Source organism: Argopecten irradians, chromosome 1 (genome assembly GCF_041381155.1).
Source record: "Argopecten irradians isolate NY chromosome 1, Ai_NY, whole genome shotgun sequence".
NCBI lineage: Eukaryota > Metazoa > Mollusca > Bivalvia > Pectinida > Pectinidae > Argopecten > Argopecten irradians.
In genome coordinates this window covers 31,778,439-31,791,776 of record NC_091134.1, presented here as the reverse complement: position 1 = coordinate 31,791,776, position 13,338 = coordinate 31,778,439, and the positions used below count along the sequence as shown (strand labels likewise).

Sequence of the window (13,338 nt, the reverse complement as noted above, 5' to 3'; positions counted from 1 at the left end):
ACTGGTGATTGTAAACGAGGGGGTTTTCAATAAAATAAGTACACAGGTCAATATAGATAACTCTCTCAAACAAGTTTCCAACAGAAGATAGTAAAGAGATAGACCTGTGGTTAGAGGGAGGATGTCCATCCCTTTTTAAAAAAAAACATGACATTTGACATTTGAAATGAAATGAAGGAGGAAATAACACAAATTTGAAGTTTGAAAAAGAAACAGGCCAATCACATTTCATTGAATATTAAGAAAAGAGTGACAGAGCTTGAAAGAAAGCGAAAAGAAAATAAGAAAGGTTGAAAAGATCTGGATGGGATGGAGACGAGGGAATACTATGATATAATAAATAACATATAAATGTAATGCATTTATTAAAGAGATGAAATTTTGGCTTTGTGCAGGGAGGTAAAATGAATTTAAACGGCTTTATAACATATCAAATAACTAGTTTCACTTTAAAGGTATCTTGCAATTGGAAGTTAAAAATGAATTTTACATAGCTGTTTTTGCTTCCTTGTGCCTGTTTGAAGATGACCAAGATGACCAAGAAGCCGGAAATTTGTAATATAATAGACATTTGTATTGTTTACCTTTACATCTCCTGATTTAGTTACTACAGCTGTTAATTACATCTCCAGATTTGGCTACTGATCATGACGTTAACTACATCTCCTGATTTGTTTACCTTGGTTCAGGTCTTGACATGAATTTTGTATCATTCAACGTTCCCGGAAGAGTTAGATATTTACATGTACTTTGAACGTCGCGTAGTAATCGAAAAAGGAAGTAACATCGTACTTTATTCGGGGTGTTATCGGACAAATAACAGACGTATAACAGACGACGGAGAGGACAAGAAGACTTGCAGTTAGACTCCCCGCAGAATTTCCTCTCACTTTCTGGTATGTTTATATTTACATTTTGATGTATGTGTATCAATTACATGTTAGTAGGATGAGTTCATTGTATAAGGATGAACCAATTTGAGTAGGTATTTAATACATGTGCTTGATAATTGATAAAAATAAATATTCATCGAGTTTAATCAATTTCACACTACATAGCAAAGTGTTTATCTATTTATCACATAACTTCCATTTATAGAACTTAAAATGAAGATTCGTGCTTTATAGTAAACTCTGGGTTAACATGTCGACCCCATTTTTATTTTGGAAGGAAATACTAGTACAGTATATGGTAATGCACTTAATGTAGAAATTCTAATCTAAACTATTACTAAAGACAATAATGGCCAATAGAATGCTATGAATGCCTGAATTGTTTTATCATTTATAAGAATCAAGAAAAAACACTTGACATGAGACTTAAGTCAATATGGACGATAAAGAGAAGGAAACTTTTGATAAAATCTTGATAGAATAAATCTAAGTTATCTTAAGTATGTCCCAGTTTTAATCGAGAACACCACGTGACCAGAATATTTTTTTTCCAAACTCGGTCATGAACATTCCAACTTCTGTTCTGTCCTGCAGGTAGGGTATTTACGATACGCTCCAATTGTGTATGGAAGCATAATTACATGTCTAATCTAAATTTTCTGACTCCCGGACTGTAGATGCTGGTGTGTTGCGTACAACAGCAGATCATCTTTACTTATATTTTGACACTTGAAGTGTACTTAAAAATATCAGGCTCTCCGTCTTCATTCCTTTTAGACGCTGAATTTTATACACGATATATAAGTCTATTTAGGTGAGGAATATACCATATGTAACTCATTTCGCATTGTGTTCATTGTATTTCCAAAAGAGTAATATATTCCCGATTATTAATGGTGCAAAAATATTTTCATTTTAGTGAAATCGAGACATTGTCAATACATGACTTCGAGACATTGTCAAAACAATGTATTATTTTTTTCTTGGAATGATGAGTGATGATTTATCCAATACACTCCTTAGTTTCGGTCTCGGAATACTAATTGACTGAATATTACGAAACCATTGTAATACAGTAAGATAATAGATTATTGAATTATATATGTGTAATAGAGAGCAATAATATATCAGTGCTATATCACGGTCTATACACATAATGTGTCTGAAATTTCGGAGTATTGTATTTGCATATACTTACATGATTTGAATACTGTTTACATACTCAAACTAATAGTAAATAGTAAAAACGATATATCACTTAAGAATTGAAGTCAATATTTTTCTAGCTTCATCGGGGTATGTAAGAAATTTCGTTTCATACCCCGATGAAATTAAAAAATAGTGACTTCTATGCTAATAATTAATTTTTCAGGCTGTTTTCATAAAATTTAAATACGTTTACACGTACGATTCCACAGAATTTTTCTAAGGGATTTTTTTTTTCTTAATCAATACACTACGTTAATGTTTCTATTGTGACGTGAGATAACGGCTGATTTTCGCGCCATTCTCGGATATGATTTTTTTTCATCGTGGAATGAAAAAAAAATGAATAGGCCAATCAGAAAGCCAGAAAAAAAATAAAGATGAATTATTAATATATGAAAGACGGATAGCATTGCGTAGAAAATAAAACAATGGATTTAAGAGAGATGTTTGTGTCCACCAAAGAATTCTATGTCTGACATTGCAAAGAGGTTTTTTCTGCTTTTCAAACTTCAACTACATATGAAATTTGAGAACGATCCTTTAATTCTTTCTGAGAAAAAACGATAACAAACTTCAACTATCAAAATCCAAGGTAACTGCCTGTTGGTTATCTTGCTTCCCGATCGGACACAACTGCAATATGCACATGGTCCCTAGGGAAACCTACATATAAAATTTGGGACAGACTCCTTCAGTATTTCTAAAAAAAATGGCGGTACAAACCTTCAACTATCAAAATCCAAGATGATGGTCATTCGACCAGACCAATTATTTAGACCGATTGGTCCCAAAGTGCGAAAGCACAGTTAAGGTTCAAGGGAAACCAACAGATGAAATTTGAGACGGATTCCTTCAGTAGTGTCTGAGAAATAGCGGTATCAAGAATTGTTAACAATGTGATGAACGGATCACGAAAAAAAAGGCGATTTGAATAGCCCACGATCTGATGGTGATGGACTGAAAAACTTCTTAACGAGATAATTACTTTGTACTAAAGAAAGTTCAGTATTTGGTAATAGCGAGATCGACCCTCGTGATAACAAGATATTTTACCAATGATAATATGTCATAATTATTCAATCATTGCGAAATTATTTTCTTATTTCAAAGTTTCACATTTTCAGCGTGATACTATTTGGCTTCCGTATCAATAACATCTGGATACCAAGCATATTAATCAAATGAACTTCAAATCGACCCACAACTCAGGAACGTTCTATGTGCTTTCAATGTGTTCCCAGCCAGTCATGTGGAAATGTCCTTTTATTGATACCTGATGCAGCATTGATATCGTGAGTACGCCTATGGAAGACCTTATACAGGATTATACACAACGTTACGGAAAGTGATATATTAGTTCAAGTGTTTCCAGTTCACTGAAAATGGCATTTACTTTGTAAAAGTTTTGATGTATATTGAGGTCTAGAGATAAGGTAATACGTACCGTATATAGGATATATGAGAGTCGTCGTGGTCGGTTTAGGCTGTTTAGTGAAAGATGAGTTTAAATTCGAAATTATATTTATCGTGAGTGAAGCATTAGCTAAAACTACAACTACTAAAGCCTGCACCTAAGTCTTCAAAAGATCGGCATTTTTGTTTCAATAACAATGAACCCTGATCATTTTTTTCTTTACTTTCTTTCCATAGCATGCCATCAAACCCCATCACACTGTCTAGATCTTTCACTTAGCAAAATAAAGCAATATTAAAAAATAATAACTAAAGAACAGTCACTAATGGCCATGTCCCTGTTTTAATTGCTTATCCCGGTTACAACGCCTTGATAGTTCATGATATATGCAGTCACAGTAGGGGATCAAGGTAAACTTTAAACTAACCAGGATGTAATATATTAAAATCTTACAAAAAATACAAAACATGTTCGTTAGGAACGTAACGCATGTCTGTTACCATTGGAAACAGTAAACATCGGTACGGTTAGGACGATTTCGTCGGAGAGAGCGATCGGTAGTGCTTTTCGTGAACACAAGTTGTGAACTTTTCCCCGATCGAGAAGACATCGCAAGGTGAGTTTTCTCTTCGTTTAGCGATTACATAAATTTGTATCATCAAATATATGACGTTAAATAAACGATTTATAACGGATTTTCTGTCGTTTCAAAATGTTTGCAATGCAATGTAACAGATAGACATAAATTGGTAATTAATAAGAAATCGGAAAATAGGAAGCAAATTAGAAATTAACTTCAGGTTTTGTTTCAGTTCAAATATATTTTCTGTAGATAGAACAGGGGACCAATTATTCAGTCTCTATATAGGGTGAACACTTTTTATGTCTGAGATTTTCAGATAGGATATTAGTAAGAGTTTTTAAAAGTGCTTCATCAAAAATGTAGTTTAATCTCATTTAACCAGTTAGCATAGTCAAGTCTCCGATATGTTAATACGATATATGAGAATACATGTAGCTTAGTAAAGCCTTTTCATATTCCTAAACACGTATTCCCTCAAATGTCAGAGGTGGTATGTCAACCCCTCCCGAACTTGCAGCTGCGCCAAAATGTGTGCACGCATGAAGTGCATTTATAATCGATCTGTTCTTTATGTGTGTTTATGTCGATTTGAACAGTAATTCCTTTCATGAATGGGCAAATTAGTGAACGCTATTAAGATTCTTAATTCAACAAGAAAGCAAGAGTAACTCAAACATAACAAATAACCGAATTCAAGGTTTAGTCCAAAAACAGATTTTAAGGCATAATTTTCATTTCCAAATATTTTTCATTAAATCAAATAGATTAAACATGGATAGACCAGCGAGCAAAGCCTATGTACAGTGTATGTATGCTCTCTCCAAAAAGGGATAGTTGACTTTAGAAATGTAGCACCGATGTGTCATAAAATATAACCTCGAACCGTGGGTCTCCTCTTGTGTCTGGCATTTATTACGTCAATACAGCAAACCCATCATGTTCATATTCATTCTATATATCCTAGGATATTGACATTCAGCTGTGTCATGATATTTATACGTGCACTACATGTCTTATTCTACAAGTTAATCATCGTGTTTGAAAGGGATTTTTGATACCTTTAAATGTCTAAGTATTGCAAAAGGTAAAAGCACCTCACGAACCAATCCAGATACAAACACTTAATAACATATCTTATGATTCCAAGTATAGTATCCCAAAACATTATCTGAATAGGTCTATATCTACTTATAGGACAAATTACCTGACATCGTTGCTTCTGGTGGATGAGGGAACAAATGGAATGCGATATACGCAAAATATTAGAACTAGGGCTTTGATGGAAGAAGTAAAGTTTACTTACACAACGGGTAGCTGCATGATATGGAACTAATTTAAACGAATGAGTTTTTTTTCAAAATCACTTAAGACACGCCCTTTAGCAAGATGAAATAACAAATGAGTGTGAAATAACTCCCATATGCAACAACCTTGAGCCGTTTGAGCTCATTTTATCACAATTATATCAGGATGAGTCGGTCCAAGTTAAGGTGAACTTATTTGCTATCATGTTATACGCAAATAACTAAGGTATACACTGTATTGATGTTTTTCCCAAACTAAAGGACATTTTTAAATATAAATATTAAATACATATGTTAATATAACAAGATGCCCATGGGCCTTAACGGTCACCTGATATTTGATACAAATTAGTGACGTAATTTACAAGCCAACTGATGTCTTTTGTTCACGAAATAGGAACACCTACCTTGTATAGGTCTACATACAAATTTTCATAAAGCTTCGTGCATATTTACTCACATTACTGTGTTCACAAGGTTCAATAATTATTATTGCAAAGGGCAATAACTCCGTAAATTAAAGTCGAATCATGCTGAATTTTTGAACTCGTCCGAGATCTTTCCAATGTTAGTCTACATAAAAAGTTTCATTAAGCTCGGTTTATATTTACTCAAGTTATCGCGTTCACAAGAAAATGTTAACGGAGGACGGAGGACGGAGGACGGACGTCGCACGACGACGGACAAAAGACGATCGCAATAGGTCAGCATGACCTATGGTCAGGTGACCTAAAAAGTTTTAAAACCTACCCTGAATAATTATACGATACATCCTTACTTCAAGAACGTCTTTTGTTAGGCTGTGATGGGTTAAAATCTTATTTTATTATTCTCTAAGGCCAACGAACCGTGGTTGTTTTTAAAATGTAAATTAAAACCCGAAGATTAATTTGCGAGTGTAAAAACACGAATAGCAATGATGCAGTGTTTTAAATAACTATCCAAGCTACTTGACATAAATGGAAAATAAAGTGTGATATAATTAAATTTGTGATAAAAAATGTGTCATAAATTACCTTTGAACGAAATATTCTTTTATCTTAAGAGCATCGCAAATGTCACGGAGTTTTAAAATGTTTAGTATAGCCGATATTCATTTACAAATCTCTTCCAGTACACAGGTACAAGATCAATATACCATGCAGTCTATGTGAAATTCGGTCTAGCTATGAATATTTACATTACAAAGGAGTAGTTCTGCACTGGCTCTGTAAACTCTGATGAAGCATATTTCACTATAGATCCGTGTCGGTTATATAACGTACAGGTATGTCTTGTCCTATTCAAACATGCCTACATGATTTTTTTTTTTTGATTTTTTTTAGCAAACCTAGTTCAAACATGCCGTTTATGATCCAGTATTTCCTTTATCTGTTGTAGAATAATATATTGTTGTGAGAACATTATGACAAGTTTTTTTTAATAAAATAGGTCAGGTATCAGCGTTCGATTTACTTCATTATGGGGGAAATTACATAGATTCGTATACTGCGTTTGTTCATTTATACGTAGTTGTCGTGAACTTTTGGTAGATGGTATGTGATGGTCATATCTGAAAGGGATTTTCCTCCTATTTCTAATGGGGCCTATGCATAATTTAAAAACACCATTGACATTTATTCACATGAATATTAATCGATAATTGAGGTTATGCAGTGAATTCTGAAGACCTATAATGTACTTTATAGTTGTTAAAATTTCGTGGGTGTAAATTTTCGCGCTTTTCTGTTTGTAATTTATCCGCGGGGGTTTATTTTCGTGAATTAGTCTTGCAACATTATTGTAACAGCATGAGTTTTGAAAAATTCCGCGAAGTATTAAATTTTGCGACTTTGGTGGAACCTGCGAATTCTTAACAACTACAGAGTATAACATGATCTATCCATATGTATTTTCTTTCGTGGTTTGAAGTTTTGATATAATTTCATAGATAGAAATATTTGTGGTTAGTCGATGAAACAATAGTGACTCTATTTCGTAAAACAAATCGTTATTTTAATATTTTCATGGCTTCATAAAAATACAATGGGTGTTTATAACATGTCATACTGCAGTTTGCGATTGAAAATAAGATATAAACAAATTCGTAACTGAATGTAGAAATTTAATAATAAAAAGTAGATATAAGTTACCGATATATATAAGTTTACATAGTTTTTTTTAGAAAAAGTAAAATAGATTTTGTACATATTTTATCATCAATTTATCATTTATTTAAAGCAAAAGACTATGCAAGAGCCAAGGGATGGGCCTTAACGGTTATCAGATATCAAATAAGCTAAATACTCAACTTTTCTGAGACTAACAGTATACTTCAGTAAAAAGTTTTTAAATATTTAATAACACTTAAAAGATGCTACACCGCCGACGAATGTTTTTTTATCTATCAAAACAGAAGTAATGCAGGTAGGGCGTTAGAATTGTACCTGCTGTCCCTATTGCATGATCGTAAAAGGCGACTAAATTTAGGATCTTATCTTTTCTCGTCTTCCTAACTGACGTTATCTTTCCTAATGCCTCCCTTGGCACCGCCTCACTTTTGGCCTTGAGTTGAGCGTTCGCCCCTGTGAGGAAGGATCTGGGTTCTGTCCTCTGGCCGAGACACACCAAAGTCTATAAAAGTGGTAGTTTCTGCTCCTGCTTAGCGTTCAGCATACAGGGAGTGGGACGACTGGTTCGCCCGTTGTCAGTATCATGTGACCGGGTGGGGTGTGTTGCTTGGTGTCTTCGGCGGCATGCTTCAGTGATATAGCACTATAAAAAGGGCAACAGTTCCACTATACAAGAAGACACAACACGAACATACCGCAGTCTCCCAGTACACTCACCTCGCACAACATACACGCAACACACCGCATACATGGGAGGCCGTCCTTACAAATAAATCAAACAAACAAACAAACAAACAAAGAAGTAATGAAATCGTATAGTTTCACTAACAGAAATTACCATTGACAAATGTCATGGAGTTTTGAAATGTTTAGTATGGCCAATCCACAGGTACGAGATCCTATACAACCATGCAGTCTAGGAGGTGAAATTCGGTCTACCTGTGAATTTTCACATCATTAGGTAGTGGGATTAATACGTCTGCACTAGATCTTTAAATTCTGATGGAGCATATTTACATAGATCCGTATCGGTTACATAATGAAATACAGGTCTGCTTTGTCCTGTCCAAACACATGTCGACATGAAGCAAAAGAGCACACGTGTATGCCTAATGTGCCTTAGCGAATATTAGACTATAATGGTATTTTTATCTCTCAGAAACAGAAGCATATGAACTAGTATTTTTTAAGTATCAAAAATTACTTACTTTACACTTTTATTGTGTTTGACAAGTTTGAGTTTCTTATTTTAATTCAATGTAAAAGTACCTAAAAAATTAAGTGCATCCCGAAAAAAAACATGACACTATGTCCTATATGGAATGAGGTACCGATTGCGCAGACAACAAAAGCAAATCAAAAATGTTATATTTATTTTTGAGTTAAACAGACATGTATATGCATCATGGTAAACATTATTTATCTTCTGTCGTCGACAGAGCATCTTTAAACGTAGGCCAAGCTCACTCATTTGAACAAACGTGGTCGCCTCTCATCAAAACATGCTCCATACCCAGTAAAAGGTCTCTAGACCTCTTAGTTATCGACAAAAAGTCGTTCAAGGATGTTTGCTTTTTTGACTTATTCAAGGTCATTCATTTGTTTAAACTTCGTATCCCTTCAATCTCGCATGCTACAGTCCCAATTTAAATACCCTGGATATTCTGATACGGACATCTGTATTGAGAGGTTATTAGAGTGACAAGTTTACGCATAACGGTAGAAGCCCTTAAAGAACATGTAATTTGCCTGGCATAGGTTGAAGTGGCTCATAGATAGCGAGTGTCTTCATGTTTAACATATTTGTATGTTGAATGAGGGATCAAAATGATGACAAAAGTGATATAATGCACTCTATGAAGTGTATAATTGTGAGTTACATGTATCAGGTTTTAGGTAACAGCCGCTTTTAATTTTTGATTTGATATCATTTCTCAACAGCCCACTTGAGCCGTAACAATGAATACCGTCCCAGTAATGCAACAGCCCATCCCTCAGAGGATCGGTGAAGTGTCCGGACACAGAGAATGGTCCACTGGACTTTTTGGCTGTTTCTCCGACTGTGGTTCATGTAAGTTTTCCTCCTCAATCATCATCATCATCATCATTCATTCATTCATTCATTCATTATTTCATTACTACTACCACCACCATTACTATCACAACGATTCATTACCACCTCATCATCATCATCATTCATTCATTCATTCATTATATTATTATTACTACCACCACCATTCATAACACCTCATCATCATCATCATTCATTCATTCATTCATTACTATTACCACCAACACTACCACCACGATCATAATCATCACCATCAACTACGATCATCATTATTATCGAGAACTGTTTTTTTTTTTTTAAATTAGTATTGTTAAATTAATTTTAATTATTTTTTCACAGGTATTATGACGTATCTGTGCCTGCCCTGTATGGAGTGTAAGAACGCCTCCCGTCTTAATGAATGCTGCTTGCTGCCATACTGTTGTCCAGGGAGCAATGTTGCTATGCGAGCCCGCTTGAGGACTCTCGGCGGAATAAGGGTACACAAACTCTTTCTGTTTATCTTCATTCTCGAATCTATATACATGTTCCCCTTTTGACTTCCACACATTGCATTGTCATATTGTGTGTAGCTCCCGATTTGATTGACGTGTCTGTAATTACTGTAAGTAAGACTTGTGTGAAAATATTTATATCCACTTTTACACTATATTCACATGGCACCAAACAATTATTTCCATGGGTATACATACTAGTAGACTTATGTAAACATTTCACAATGATAATTATTGTTTCTGGTTTAAGCAAGATTTTTACATCTCTATAACCTGTTGGTGACAGACATTCATAATTGTGTTGGTAACGTTTTCAAATAGAGATTGGTCTGCCCAAATTCATTCTAATTGTTACTGTTTTCATGAGCTACTGTTGTCATAGGGCTAGTTTCGTTTTGTAGCGAGATTGTACATGTTGTCTGTCAGTAGAAAAATGCATTTTATTATAATAAGTTCCTAAGAGATTTTTATTTTATTTTATCTCAATGGAAGTGACTATATGACGAGTATTGTAAAAAGGTAGAACTACATGCCATGAATACATAGCTATAATGCCCCCATTCCCCTCGCGATTTTGGAAATATGCAGTAACGATCTTGTTTATCTCTGTTACAAGGGATGTATCCATGGTGATATCTGTATAAACATTGTTTATTTCTGTTACTAGAGAAGTTTATTGACATTGTTTATCTATGCTTCTATGGAAGTATCCTGGGTGATATCTGTATCGACATTGTTTATTTCTGTTTCTAGGGAAGTATCTTGGGTGATTTCTTTATAAACATTGTTTATTTCTGTTACTTGGGAAGTATTCTGGGTAATTTCTGAATAAACATTGTTTATTTCTGTTACTTGGGAAGTATCCTGGGTGATATCTGTATCGACATTGTTTATTTCTGTTTCTAGGGAAGTATCCTGGGTGTTATCTGTATCGACATTGTTTATTTCTGTTTCTAGAGAAGTATCCTGGGTGATATCTGTATCGACATTGCCTATTTCTGTTTCTAGGGAAGTATCCTTGGTGATATCAATATTGACATTATTTATTTGTGTTTCTAGGGAAGTATCCTGGGTGATATCTGTGTAAACATTATTTATTTATGTTTCTAGGGAAGTATCCTGGGTGATGTCTGTATAAACATTATTTATTTGTGTTTCTAGGGAAGTGTCCTGGGTAATGTCTGTATCAACATTGTTTATTTCTGTTTCTAGGGAAGTAACTTTGGTGATATCTGTATCGACATTGTTTTTTTCTGTTTCTAGGGAAGTATCCTGGGTGATACCTGTATAAACATTGTTTATTTCTGTTTCTAGGGAAGTATCCTGGGTGATATCTGTATCGACATTGTTTATTTCTGTTTCTAGGGAAGTATCCTGGGTGATTTCTGTATAAACATTGTTTATTTCTGTTACTTGGGAAGTATCCTGGGTAATTTCTGTATAAACATTGTTTATTTTGTTCTGGTACTTGCATAAGTATCTGGGTGATTATGTGTCGACAGTTATTTCTGGGGAAGTATCCTGGTGATATCTGTATCGACATTGTTTATTTCTGTTTCTAGGGAAGTATCTTGGGTGATTTCTTTATAAACATTGTTTATTTCTGTTACTTGGGAAGTATTCTGGGTAATTTCTGAATAAACATTGTTTATTTCTGTTACTTGGGAAGTATCCTGGGTCATATCTGTATCGACTTTGTTTATTTCTGTTTCTAGGGAAGTATCCTGGGTGTTATCTGTATCGACATTTTTATTTCTGTTTCTAGGGAAGTATCCTGGGTGATATCTGTATCGACATTGCCTATTTCTGTTTCTAGGGAAGTATCCTTGGTGATATCAATATTGACATTATTTATTTGTGTTTCTAGGGAAGTATCCTGGGTGATATCTGTGCCTTTAGCTGCTGCTACATGTGTGCTGTATGCCAAATGTCCAGGGAGATGGATAATATGGGACTTTAGGAAGATAATGAAGATTTTGGGGGAGATGATGAAGTTCCAGATCGAAAAATCCCCCAGAAGTGTTAAAACAAACACCTTCAATTATACAACATGACATAAATGCTTTAAAACACACAATGTGCCATGATGACTTCTTCGTGTATATATTTCTGTCTCACTAATAGTTGTATTCACGCAGAAATAATATTTTTTTTATAAAAAGATGAAATGCTTAGAATAAGATTTTGTACATATTTTGAGATTTCATGGAAAATTATGTATATTGATATCGCGCTTTGACCTTGGAAAATGTGCTGGTGACATATTTGAACAAACTTATTTTAGAAAAAAAAACACTTATTACCTAACATACTCTCTTCAGCCTTTTGGCTATTGAGAAGAAGTTGTTTTAAAGAAATGTTAATTAATAGGGAATGGCGAGGGATGGCGATGGATGGTGACTCTAGCTTACTATGACGTTTCAGGTCAGATGACCTAACATAGATTGGCAGCTATTGTGTTAATTGTCCTTTATTCAAGCATGCATAGCCTCTAAACTAGATCTCTAGGCCTCTTTATAAGAAGCTGCTATAGTGTTAATTGTCCTTTATCCTAGCATGCATAGCCTCTAAACCAGATCTCTAGGCCTCTTTATAAGAAGCAGCTATTGTGTTAGTTGTCCTTTATTCAAGCATGCATAACCTCTAAACTAGATCTCTAGGCCTCTTTATAAGAAGCTGCTATTGTGTTAATTGTCCTTTATCCTAGCATGCATAGCCTCTAAACCAGATTTCTAGGCCTCTTCAAAAGGAGCAAAAGAAACCTTCAATGTGTCAGTTCAACTTTAAAATTTTTAATTGCATCTGTGACAATTGCGTACAAATCTATAGATTTTTAACTGCAAATGTCTGTTTCAAAGGTTTTTAATTATTATTTTGTTTAATATTGCTTTTTTTACAGAGTTATTTTAATGTTTGTGATATATATATACTTAGTTTTACATCTCTCAAAAAATAATTAATATGTATTCATTTTATCAAAGTGCCTAGGCCACCCATAGATGCTGTGAATGAAGGACTCAAACAAAGGAATAAAGAAATTGGATTTTCATTTAAATATTGAATTTAGTACAGTATACTAAGTGTGCAGTGTTGAATTTTGGAGTTAAACAAGATATATTTACGGTATACCATATTTATTTTATGATATTTAAAGTTGATTCAAGAACAATACGTTTCTGAAATAACGATTTCAACATCAATAAAACCGGTCATAATCTAAGTTTCATTATTTATAATTCTTTATTAATTACTAAAATTA

At 34.1% G+C, this 13,338-nt stretch overlaps 1 protein-coding gene across 5 annotated transcripts; it reads left to right on the top strand.

Moving 5' to 3' along the window:
- The first annotated feature begins 761 nt into the window (after positions 1-761).
- LOC138324239 (placenta-specific gene 8 protein-like) lies at positions 762-13,297 on the top strand. 5 transcript variants are annotated; one of them, XM_069269340.1, is made up of 6 exons: positions 768-896; positions 3,227-3,394; positions 4,029-4,132; positions 9,456-9,585; positions 9,925-10,064; positions 11,139-11,204. In XM_069269340.1, the coding sequence occupies exons 4-6, from the start codon at positions 9,474-9,476 to the stop codon at positions 11,187-11,189; spliced, it is 303 nt and encodes a 100-aa protein (XP_069125441.1). In that variant the 5' UTR covers positions 768-896; positions 3,227-3,394; positions 4,029-4,132; positions 9,456-9,473; the 3' UTR covers positions 11,190-11,204. The 5 variants fall into 5 exon arrangements, with proteins under 5 accessions (XP_069125432.1, XP_069125441.1, XP_069125438.1 ...); XM_069269337.1 differs by lacking the exon at positions 11,139-11,204 and adding an exon at positions 10,986-11,051; XM_069269325.1 differs by lacking the exons at positions 4,029-4,132; positions 11,139-11,204 and adding an exon at positions 11,947-13,297 and having other exon boundaries at positions 771-896.
- The last annotated feature ends 41 nt before the right edge of the window (positions 13,298-13,338 follow it).

Bases quoted from the DNA above. Each gene is read 5' to 3' on its own strand.
- LOC138324239 (XM_069269331.1), top strand. From the start codon at position 9,474: ATGAATACCGTCCCAGTAATGCAACAGCCCATCCCTCAGAGGATCGGT. The intron at 9,586-9,924 runs GTAAGTTTTCCT...ATTTTTTCACAG, and splicing joins TTTCTCCGACTGTGGTTCAT to GTATTATGACGTATCTGTGC. The intron at 10,065-11,946 runs GTACACAAACTC...TTGTGTTTCTAG, and splicing joins GGACTCTCGGCGGAATAAGG to GGAAGTATCCTGGGTGATAT.